The 12,329-nt window shown below is 41.7% G+C and overlaps 1 protein-coding gene across 15 annotated transcripts in view; it reads right to left on the bottom strand.

The window, feature by feature from the left end:
• Positions 1 to 444: 444 nt before the first annotated feature.
• PHACTR4 (phosphatase and actin regulator 4) overlaps positions 445 to 12,329 on the bottom strand; it is a 103,170-nt gene continuing 91,285 nt past the window's right edge. For all 15 annotated transcript variants that reach the window (XM_032649555.1, XM_032649892.1, XM_032649467.1 and 12 more), the window contains 5 exons: positions 8,987 to 9,042; positions 7,708 to 7,769; positions 6,275 to 6,412; positions 5,582 to 5,658; positions 445 to 2,743 (listed from right to left, as the gene is read on the bottom strand). In XM_032649555.1, coding sequence (XP_032505446.1) covers positions 2,728 to 2,743; positions 5,582 to 5,658; positions 6,275 to 6,412; positions 7,708 to 7,769; positions 8,987 to 9,042 — 349 coding nt within the window. In that variant the 3' untranslated portion in view covers positions 445 to 2,727. The remainder of the gene's footprint in view (positions 2,744 to 5,581; positions 5,659 to 6,274; positions 6,413 to 7,707; positions 7,770 to 8,986; positions 9,043 to 12,329) is intronic.

The raw sequence follows: 12,329 nt of genomic DNA, 5'->3' as shown, positions 1-12,329 counted from the left end.
GGGTGTACTTTCACTTACCTCCCAGTCTAGGTGGGATTAATAAAACCTAGAGCTGCACCTGCTACACAGTGTGGGGTTCGCAGTTGGCTTTCCCTTCTGCAGCTTATTCTTTTTCCACAATTCTGTACAGACAGACACAAACATCAATGACCTTCCTCTCTGGCTACATTTAATGTTCTTACTATAATTTTTCCCCCTCATCTACTTCTCATTTAGGGTGTCTAGCAATATTTTAGGGATTTTTTTTTTTTTTTTTTTTTTTGCCACGCTGTGCAGCTTGCAGGATCTTAGTTCCCCCGCCAGGGATTGAACCATGCCCCCTGCATTGGGAGCACGGAGTCTTAACCACTGGACTGCCAGGGAAGTCCCTTAGGGAGCATTTTTAAGCAACCTTAAATCATTTGGAGTGAAGTAGAACATAAAAAATAAACACTACATACCAGAATAGTATAACTTTTTTTAATTCTAAAATACATTAATAATTAATATTAATAGGAAGACTGATTTACAATGCAATTATTTATTTTACAAGGAGATTCTGTACATCAGAGAAGCATCTTGAAGTACAATACAACAGGCTTTTATTTCTTCTTTACATTATGATTGTGAATTGTTACTTACACGGAAAGAGAACACAAAATCCTCTTTATATATATATTTATATAAACACCTGAAAGATTTGACTCCCAAAGCATCTTGCTTCAAAAGAACATGAATGAGATGAAAGATGAACTAGATTCCTTGGTGGCACATAGAAAGCAGACAAGTGGCTCAGGAAATCAAATCCTGTTTCAAGCTTGGCACATTAAGGGAAAGGAAGGCGGTGAAAGGGGTTTGAAAAATGTCATCTGAAGCCACAGAGGATGCTGGCATAAGCCAAATAGTTTCCAAAACAAGAAGACAGAAAGGTTAGAAGAAGTTAACACTTAATGGGTGGCCACCTTATATACAGACCTCCAACAACTTTGTAGAATTGTCACTTATCTTCCCTTGGTCATACCAAATGTTAATGAATTTGAAGGAGATGTGGGCCCAGTGTATCTCCACAGCCATAAAGCACTTGACGTTTACTGAGAAATCCACATACCTCCCTATTCCCCATATGGAGGGAAGATACTACCTTTTAAGGTCACTTTAGCTTTGTTTTAACCTGATATTCTGATTGTTCAGCAAATCTTACATGGACATGAAAGGAGGAAAAGAGAAAAATCCACTTAAAGATCACATACAGAACAACATGGACTGCAGAAGAAATCAGAAGAAATCTGTAAGATAGCCACAATTTTCTGAACATTAAAGGGAAAAAGCCACATTCATCAGTTAAGTAGAAACTATTTTTTCCCCTTCCACTTAGAATGTACAGGAATTAGAGGGAAATAGTAAGGCTGTATGGTTTTCAGTAAAAATTCAAAGAAAGCAACTGAATCTTCTGTTTTAGGAAATCGTATTAACATATATTACACATACAAAAAGGAGTGGGGCCTGAGTCGATGCCCAGGCACCAGCTGCACTGGCTACAGCTTGGAAGAGGAGGAGTGAGTGAGGTGGAAGCTCCCAGAGAGGGTCAGCAGGAAGATCAGTGTTGGGAGTTAAGACAAAGCACATAGCAGGAGAAGGCAAACAGTACTGAGGAAAAGAGAGGAGCAGTGGGTCATGATCTTGCCCCTCCTAACTGCTTCTCCAAAGACCTTTTTCTATCTAGCACTCCACATCCCCAGGACCTTGCTGTGTTCTGGCTGGAAGTGTGGGGCTGACAGCACACAAGTGCTCCCAGAGTTGCTGCAACTCTGCTTTATGGGGGAAAACACATCTCTTGGTTAGAATGAGTTAGGGTATCATTTGGTACAACAAAAGTACAATAGCCTATAAAATTTAAGCCATGAGTCAGTTTTCTGCCAAGTTAGCCTCAATGTAAAGGCCTTTTTTGGTTTTGCTTTTATATATAGAAAACATATATGCTTTCTCATTTTCCCAACTTGGAATCTGGTTGCAGCTCAGACTGTTTAACAGACAGGAAAAACATAAGTTCCCATCATTTCTTCAAGATTTCTTTCTTTTTTTTACAGATAATAGTCAGAATGACTTGTGCCAAAAGGAAGAACATGTCAGATCCTGAGCTTCTCTTGGGCTGGACTGCCTGAAGAGGACTGTCCTGCTGTGTCAGAAGAGGTATAGTGCAGTGCTTTCAGCTGACATGCCAGTGTGGTATGAAGGCTTCCCCTGGAGGTGGGGGCCACTTTTTCCAGAAGGTTGGGGGCCTCCAGAAGGTTTCCCCCACCACCAACTAGACGTGATGGCTAGAATTTAGCGCCTACACAGGTGGGTCTCACAACAGGACAGGGCAGGTAAGCCTAATCGTGCAAACTGTGCCTCAGCACAGGCAGTCATCGTGGGTGAGGGTGAGGTGCAGCCAATAAACCCTGGAACCTGCAAGTGACTCAGAACATTGGTGGCTGGTGAGGGACGAGCCCTCAGGTACGCTGCAATATTAAAAGGTTCGAAAGCACTGACAAAGTGTTCAGCTTTGCCCAAGGCAGCGTATGAGAATCCATTCCAGTGAAATGCTACATTCACAGAAGTGCTGCTCACCCCAGAACTATATCCCAGAGGACTCAATTCTGGCTGCGCTGAGAAGTGCTGAAGTTCCCTCCATGTTGCTCTGGAGACTGAAGCAGCAAGGCAGCCCTGTTTTAGGGGGTTGCTTAGATCCTCTCTCAAACTTCAGCATCATGGACGGTGGTAGCTAAAACGGATGATCAAAAAGAGCTGAGTTACCAAATATCGTAGATTTCTTTGCTATTACAATTGACCCTTGAATAACAAGGGTTAGAACTGTGCGAGTCCAATTGTACGTGGAGTTTTTTCAATAGTAAATACCACAGAACTACATGACTGAATAGCCTGTGTAGGAAGTGGAACCATGGATACCAAGGTGCCACATATATGGAGGGGAGCTATAAATTATATGTGGATTTTCAACTGTTCAGAGGGTTGTGGGAGCCCCAACTCCTGCCTTGTTCACAGGTCAACTGTATTATCTTAAAAGTAATGAAATGAATGTCCAACTGAAAAGGCCACCTGTCCTCCACTCTAATCCTACCTAACATTTCTGTAGCAGCCGATACTCCTGATCCTCTTCCTTCCTTCTGGAAACTCTCTTCTTTTGACTTCTGTAACACTATCTTTTCCCTAGTTTTCCCTCTTTTTCAATTGCTTTTCCTCAATGTTTTCCTGGTTCATTTTCCTCTGTCCACCCTTTAAACACAAAACACTTTTCTCCTTAAGAACTACTATCTTTTTTCGTAAATTTGAATCTTTATACCTTGCGTTTCTCCCTGGACTCTAGGCTGAATATCCAACTGTCTTCTAGGCAGCTCCCCCTCCATGTGTCACAGGCTCATCAGACTCAACATATATAATTGACTTTCTAGTTTGTTCACTGTCTGCCTTCCTCTTTTAGAATAAAAGCTCCCTGAGGACAGGGACTTTATCTTGTTCTCTGCTATATCCCAAGCACCTAGCACTGTATCTATCAGGTAGTGGGTGCTGAATATTCACCGAATAAATGTCCTAAACTGCTTGCCTGAACTCCTTATTAACTAAACAGTCTTCAAAAATCACATTGGAAATCTGAGTCATTTTGATTACTTCCTTTAGTTCATCCTTGGAATCAACAGATTGCCAAATCTTGTTGACTCTATGCTTGAAATGTCTTTCAAACCTATCTTCCCTGGTCTGAGCTAGCAGCATGCTCACTCTATTTTAGTTGCTTCCTAATTGGTCTCCCTGCTGCTGGTCTCGTCATTCTTCCAAATCACCTTCCATAGTTCCACCAGGGCTTTTCCCCAAATACACAGAACTCCAATGGTTCCAATATCCTAGCATGAGTCAAAGCTCTTCAGAACACGACTGTAACCCTTCTTGCTAGTCTCACCTTCACCATGCTGCCCCCATCCATCCTCTGCTCCAGCTACATGTTCTATTACTTAGAGCACGCATTTTCCTGCCTCCCAAAGTCTTGCTAAAGCTGGCAGTTCTGCTTACAATGTTCCTTCCTTCCTTCCTGTCCAAATAAATTATTTTACATAATTTAAGATGCAGCCTAAATGTCACCTTCTCTCTTTCTTGTATTGTTGCTCAATATGGTACTTTACTACTAATACTACTACTAATAAAAAGAGCTAACACTGGACTTCCCTGGTGGCGCAGTGGTTAAGAATCTGCCTGCCAACGCAGGGGACACGGGTTCGAGCCCTGGTCCGGGAAGATCCCACGTGCCGCAGAGCAACTAAGCTCATGCGCCACAATTACTGAGCCTGCACTCTAGAGCCTGAAAGCCACAACTACTGAGCCCGCATGCCACAACTACTGAGCCCATGTGCCACAACTACTGAAGCCTGTGCGCCTAGAGCCTGTGTTCTGTAACAAGAGAAGCCACTGCAATAAGAAGCCCACGCACCACGACGAAGAGTAGCCCCCGCTCACTGCAACTAGAGAAAGCCCGCGTGCAGCAACGAAGACCCAACGTAGCCATAAATAAACAAACAAACAAACAAACAAATTTATTTTAAAAAATAGCTAACACTGACATAGTCAGGAAATGGTGGAGTTGGGATATGAAACCTGACAGATTCAGGCCTCAGAATGACTAAGGCATTTATCATATTGATTGTACACAGTGGTACATAGGTCTCTTCCTGGATTAGACTATAATCTCCTTGCTGGCAAGTATGGTTTGTTATTTGAGTTCATATTACAGCAACCTGAATGGTGTTACTATTGTTCAAAGAATCTGCCTTCTCTAATCCTGTCAGAGTTCAGTACAAAAAAAATTCTGTAGTTAAAATAACCATTTGTCTGTACCGTGATCGAAAAAATGTTTAACAATATTTTATTTCCAATTTTGCTTCTTCCTTTTTTTTTTTTTAACAGCAAACTGTAATTTTCATTATAACTTCTTTCATTTAGCTTCCTTTTATAAATGTTCTGGGAGTCACCTAGATACTTTCACTGATTCCATTTGTGGCTCGCTGAGTCTTTAGGTATGGGCTGGGTCCTTAATCACAACAGTAATTCCAAATCAAAATGCTTCTTGGCTTGTTTCATGATGTTTATACACTAAATTGGTAAGATCAAGTGTGCTAGAAAGGACTGAAACCAGAGAGGGCAGGCTGTTGTCTAGCTCAGCAACAGTTCCTCATCCATAACCTGGGACAGTGAAGTGCAGAGAAGAGAGCACCCAGTGGCTTTTAGTCTTTCATTCCTTTCCCCACATCCTGGTTGTGCAAGTCAAGCACGTTACTTAACCTTTTTGAGTCTACTTCCTCATCAAGAAAATGGGGATATGAACACACCTGGTATGTTTGCTGCAAGGATTAAATAATATACATAAAATGCCATACTCAATAAGGCATGAACTATGCCTCTTAGTTCTCATCTGTTTCTCTTAACGTAGTCTTCTTGCAATTAACACTGAGTGTTGTTCTTTTAACTATGTCATTAGAGTTCTTCCTAGCTGAACAACTCTGCTACATTTGCTTTTTGGTGGAGCTCTACTTAGCTCACAGTATTTGGGTCTTACCGTGTAAAATGTTTGCTCTCCTCATGAACTTCCATCTCTGAGCTCTTAAATTCATTTAATTCTTTTCTTATGGCGGCCTGCAGAGTAGAAACAAAAACGCTTCAGCATCTTCTGTCTGCTAGAGTACAGCAGTGCATCTGCCATCTAGTCTCTACTGTGCTTAACTCTGTGAGTGACTGCGACCCCCGGAAGGCAGCCCAGAGGGAGGGAGGAAGCCAGGTCAACACATTGAGTGAAGCTCTGAGCCTGATGCATATCGCCTTTCCTGACACCCTTCATCTCATAATAAACCTGAAATCTCCAGTTAAATCGAAACACTTGAAGACCTCCAAAGAGATATTGTACTTTTTATAGCTTCCACAGCATGTAAAAGTACTTTTCCTGCTATAAAAGTGAAATATGGGTAATTACTAAAATATACCATCCAAACTCCCTCCAACCAAACATAACCACTGTTTATGTGTTGTATTTCCAGATTTTGTACTCTGTGATGTAGCAGGGATTTTCTTCTGTTTCAGTTTTGGTGGTGGTGGTGAAGTCATTAGTATAAAGTTTTGGTTGGTACATCTTGGTATTTTGTACCTTAGATATTTAACATTATACGAGAAGTAGAAATTTTGTTATGGTTCCCCCTTCTAGTTAATGTCTTGTACCCTTCAAATAAAGAAAGAGAGACAGACAGACAACAGACACCTTGTCAGCAGGGGTCAGTTTGGTCCAAGGTTTGTCAGCTCGCCGGTCATAATCATGAGCATCTGTTACCTCCACGTATTCATTAAACCTCAGAATCTTCCTGGCAAGTAGTTCAGCCACAGTTGGCCTTTGACTGAGCTGAAAGAAATGGAGGCTCTCAGTTCACTATGCCAGGAGTTAGGCATCAATCATGCATGCAAACTGCCTCTAACGCAGAGCTTCATCGGAATCAGCTGGGGACCTTTAAACGTGACTGATCCCTGGGTCCATCTTCAGAGATTCTGGGTATCAGGAGATTGTTTGTTTGTTTCTTTAAGCTCCACAGTGCACAGCCAAGACAGAGAACCATTGCTATAAACCAGTATAACCAGTGCTTCTCAAACTTCAACATGCATACAAACCATTTGGGGATGTGGTTAAAGTGTAGATTCTGACTAAGCAGATCTGGGGTGGGGCCTGAGATTCTGCATCTCTTACAAACTCTAGGTGATGCCAATGCTTCTGCTCCATGGACCACATTTTGGGTAGCAAAAGGGTCAGGGCTACAAATTCATATCTAATACATTAGAAAGTGAATACATTTAATATGAAAGCAATATCTATTAATGGGTAATATTAAGGGTGAATTTCCTTTCACCATGAATAATGCCCAAGATATCAGATTCTGTAACAAATCATGATTTAAGGTTGAACAATCAGGTAACTTGCTCAATCTGAAGGCATTAAGTCCAGTGATGGCCTCTAGCCACCCCCAATCTATCAAGGATAATTCCTCTGGTCCTGGGGAAGGGGAGAAGTGGGAAAAATCAGGAGGAAAATGCCTAGATTCCTTGCTCTCCTGGGGATTCTTATACATTTTAAGAAATGTCTAGAGAACTCAGACCAACTCCAAGAATCTACAGGAGGTAATTACCAACTATTATGGAGGGAGGGAAAGGAAAAAGGGCTTAATCCCAGAGTTTAAGGGTTAACACAAGTTTGGTACAGAAAAGATTCTACCCTAACTGATTTGGGACCAATGAGAAAATCCTATTTGGTTTTTCATACTTTTCAGGTGTTACTAAGGGTCAAGTTCAGTTCTTTCTCTGTTTAGAAAACCACCAGTTTGCCTTGCAAAATTGAATTCTACACACTCCTCCTGTTACCGTTTCCATACATCAACAGCTTTTATAGTCTACACCAAAATCCCAGGTCTACCAAATAAAAGGTCAAAACTTGTGCAAACATTTATTGAGCACCTTCTTGTGCCAGGCTTTCTTTAAACAGTAAAAATGGGGAAAAAAACGTTCTTATAATGCTGTGTTTTCTGTATTTTCATCGTGTTCTATTTTCACAGCAGTCTATGGCAATTCAAGTCAAATTTATTTCTTTCCAGTCAAATAGGTCATTCAAATACAAGACACACAGTGAGTGGACAGACTGAGACAGTGTACCTTTCTAGTGAGCCGACGTTTAATCTCTCGTTTTTCTGCCTGACGATCAGCTTCATTTTTAGCTACAGTTGACAGGCACAAACAAAAAATATTACTTCAAAATGGCAATCTGCATATCAAACGTTTCAGTAATTACACACAGATATTTCTTTTTTTTTTTTTTTTTGGCCGCACTCCATGACATGTAGGATCTTAGTTCCCTGACCAGGGATTGAACCCAGGCCCACTACAGTGGAAGCCTGGAGTCTTAACCACTGGACTGCCAGGGAAGTCCCATACACAGATATTTCTTATAGGCTCCAAGTCAGAATAAAATACTTACTTTGGGACTGGTTAATCAAGACAATTTTCTTGTCAACTGGTGTAGTCAAATACTTAAGAGCATGGGTCAGCCAACTATGGTATCAAATCTGGCCAGCTGCCTGTACTTTTCCTGCCCATGAGCTAAGAATGGCCTTTACATTTTTAAATGGTTACATTTTGAATGGTTTGATAAGTACCTACATAATAGCTTCCTTGTGCTCTTTGGCCTGCAAAGTTGAAAATATTTACTATGTGCCCTGGAAGAAAAACTTCGCAGACCTTTGCTCAAGAGTAACCACTAACAATGGAGAATAGAGCTCACACTAGGTTTCACATGATAAGTCTATAAAGGCTCCCACACTTGTAACCCTATGAAGCCTAATCCTCTTCACTGTGGAGGTATTTAAGGACAAATTTCACCCTATAATCGGGAAAAATAAATCTGTACTGGATTAGAATGCTATTTCAGTTAGTCATTTACATAAACAGAAAGCAAATTAAATACATGGTCCTATTTTCTGACTCCGGAGGTATGAAAGCCTTAAGAGATGAAAAAGGCAGAACTGCTGCATTTGAGACTTGTTCTGGGTCCCACCTCTCAGACACTAGGAATAGGAAGGTCCACTCCAAATATACAACCACTACCTTACCTCTCTTAAGGCAGAGAAAAGTTGGGCAGCACACGCTGTCAAAACCTCTCAAATGCCCAAGGTAGGTGCAGGATACTATGAGAAAATTAAAATACAATTTTCTGGAGTATCCCAGTACACTAAACAATATCATAATGATATCTTGTAAAGGAAGCTTGGGGGGAACTATGTTCCTTCAGGGGTAAAAAGTATGAATACTCCTTCCTTGGCTAGAATACTCTCTCCTTGGCTCTTGTTGAAAAATGCTTCTCTTTTCTGTCATGTATATTAAAGTCAGAAACACACAAAGAAAATCTATACAACTTCATTTCCATAGCTGGACTCACGTTGTAGTATGTTTCGTTGTTCTAGTTCTTCTGGTGTTGGTCTTTGACTCAGTCGTCTAAAAAGGAGATAAATAAGAATATTGTCAATGTTAAGTCTCCCGGTCCTGTTTATAAAGATCTGTTTATGAAACACTTTTGAAACACCTTATGAAAAGTGTTTATAAAACACTTTTCACACTGAAAGTGTTAATACAGATATTACAACATAAAAAGGAATTGTACAAGCAAACAGGAGGCCAGGATTCTAGTTCTAGCTTTGATGCCAGCAAGCCCTATCACCACAAAAAAGCTCAGTTAGACCTTGAGTTACTCATGTGTAAAATGAAGATTTGGACTGTTCTGGTGGCAACCAAACAGATTTGCTCCTTCAGCATATGGGTTAACACAGATCCTCAAAGATATTAATAAAAATTCTCATTTAGGAAACCAGAATGAGACTGTGTGTGTGTGTGTGTGTGTGTGTGTGTGTGTGTATAATGCTTCCCATATGACTCTGATGTTCCTCTTTTTATTTTATTTATTTTGTTTTATTTTTTTTTGGCTGTGCAGCATGTGGGATCTTACTTCCTCAACCAGGGACTGAACCTGCGCCCCCCGCATTGGAAGCGTGGAGTCTTAACCACTGGACCGCCAGGGAAGTCCTCTTTTGATTTTGATTTATTTATTTAATAAATTTATTTATTTATTTTTGGCTGTGTTGGGTCTTCATTGCTGCAAGCGGGTTTTTTCTAATTGCGGCGAGCGGGGTCTACTCTTTGTTGTGGTGCACAGGCTTCTTATTGCAGTGGCTTCTCTTGTTGCAGAGCGTGGGCTCTAGGGTGCGCAGGCTTCAGTAGTTGTGGCACGTGGGCTCAGTAGTTGTGGCACACGGGCTTAGTTGCTCCGTGGCATGTGGGATCTTCCCAGACCAGGGCTTGAACCCGTGTCTCTTGCGTTGGGAGGTGGATTCTTCTTTTTTTTTTTTTTTTTTGCGGTACGTGGGCCTCTCACTGTTGTGGCCTCTCCCGCTGCGGAGCACAGGCTCCGGACGCGCAGGCCCAGCGGCCATGGCCCACGGGCCCAGCCGCTCCACGGCATGTGGGATCTTCCTGGACCAGGGCACGAACCCGTGTCCCCTGCATCGGCAGGTGGACTCTCGACCACTGCGCCACCAGGGAAGCCTTTCTTTTGATTTTTAAACCAGTGTTTTAGGAACTACTGGAATTTAAAGTTGTCTCTTTTGGAGTTATATTCTGTAAAACCTATGATTTTAATTTCAGTCCTCTCTGAAATATCTGATGAAGTTTCTCATCTCATTCCCAGTTCTGAGATGTTATTCACCAATGACAACTTGTCATTTCTAGAATCAGAAAGTTCTTCATTTCTTACTTTTAACGTATAGCTCTGACAGTATTTGAACTGTGTGCTAGAAACTCTTTAGTTGCATGGAAAACTCCCACCCCCATTTTATATACAATTTACAACTTTATGTATTTCAAAGCGTTTCTTTTTTCAGTGTTCATTAAAAAAAACACCACCACAGCTTTACGAAGGTATAAGTGACATACAATAAATTGCATGATTTGATATTTTGACATAGGTATGTCCCTATAAAATCATCACCAGGACTTCCCTGGTGGCGCAGAGGTTAGGAATCTGCCTGTCAATGTAGGGGACACGGGTTTGAGCCCTGGTCTGGGAATATCCCACATACCGCGGAGCAACTAAGCCCGTGCGCCACAACTACTGAGCCTGAGCTCTAGAGCCCGTGAGCCACAACTATGGAGCCTGTGTGCCACAACTACTGAAGCCTGCGTGCCTAGAGCCCGTGCTCTGCAACAAAGAGAAGCCACAGCAACGAGAAGCCTGCACACCACAATGAAGAGTAGCCCCCGCTCGCCACAACTAGAGAAAGCCTGCACGCAGCAATGGTGACCCAACACAGCAGCCAAAAATAAAATAAGTAAATGAATAAATATATTAAAAAAAAAGAGTGCATTAAACGATTTAGCTCCTCAGGGTAAAAATCTTAAAAAAAAAAAAAATCATAACCACAGTCATGGTAAGGAACATGTCTATCACCCTTGGACTGATTTCCTAGGGCTGCTGTAACAAATTACTACAAAGTGAATGGCTTATAACAGACATTTATTCTCTCACAGCTCTGGAGTCCAGAAGTCCACAATCAAGGTGTTAGAAAGGTTGGTTCCTTCTGAAGGTTCAGAGGGAGAATTTGTTCCATGCCTCTCTCCGAGATTCTGGTGGTTGCCAGCAGTCCTTGGCGTTCTTTGGCTTGTAGATGCATCATTCCAGTATCTGCCTTAGTCACACAGGGTTCTCTGTGTGTGTGTCTGTGTCTATCCATCCCAATTTCCCTCCTCTTATGAGGACACCAGTCATTGGATTAGAGCCTACCTAATCCAGTATGACCTCATCTTAAGTTGATTATATCTACACAGACCCTCTGTCCAAATAAGGTCACATTCAAAGGTACCAGAGATTAGGATTTATTTTGGAACATACAACTCTACCCACTACAACCTCCCTCACAAAATTTCATTTCCTTTGTAATCTCTATCTCCCTGCCTCCAAGCAAACACTCATCTGCTTTATTTACTCTCAACCACCCTGCCCCGAGGCAGCCACTGATCTGTTTTATGTAACTATAAATTAGTTTTCATTTTCTAAAATTTTATATAAAATCATACAGTATGTACTCTTTTTTTGTCTAGCTTCTTTCACTCAGGATAATTACTGAGATCCACCCAAGTAGTGGCATTATAAATAGTTCATTCCTGTTTACTACTCTGTAGTATTCCATCACAGGACTATGTTCATATTCATCCATTTATGTTTTGATGGACATTTAGCTTGTTTCTATTTTGGGGGACCATTAGAAATAATGGAATGGCTAGATCATATGTTGTTTGATTTTTTTAAAGAAACTTACAAATTGTTTTCCAAAGTAGTCTATTTTACACTCCCAGTCTATTTTACCACCATGTGAGAATACAGCTGGGCCTCATCCTCAGCTACTCTTTTTTAAAATTAATTTTTATTTATTTATTTATTTATTTATTTTTTTTATGCGTTACGCGGGCCTCTCACTGCTGTGGCCCCTCCCGTTGCGGAGGACAGGCTCCGGACGCGCAGGCCCAGCGGCCATGGCTCACGGGCCCAGCCGCTCCGCGGCATGTGGGATCCTCCCAGACCGGGGCACGAACCCGTGTCCCCTGCATCGGCAGGCAGACTCTCAACCACTGCGCCACCAGGGAAGCCCTATTTATTTATTTTTGCTGTGTGGGGTTTCCGTTTCTGTGCAAGGCCTTTCTCTAGTTGTGGCAAGCGGGGGCCACTCTTCATC

The sequence above is a fragment of the Phocoena sinus genome, chromosome 1 (assembly GCF_008692025.1).
Source record: "Phocoena sinus isolate mPhoSin1 chromosome 1, mPhoSin1.pri, whole genome shotgun sequence".
In the NCBI taxonomy this organism is placed as follows: domain Eukaryota; kingdom Metazoa; phylum Chordata; class Mammalia; order Artiodactyla; family Phocoenidae; genus Phocoena; species Phocoena sinus.
The sequence above is the reverse complement of the archived record's forward strand: the minus strand, read 5'-3'. Positions and strand labels throughout refer to the sequence as shown.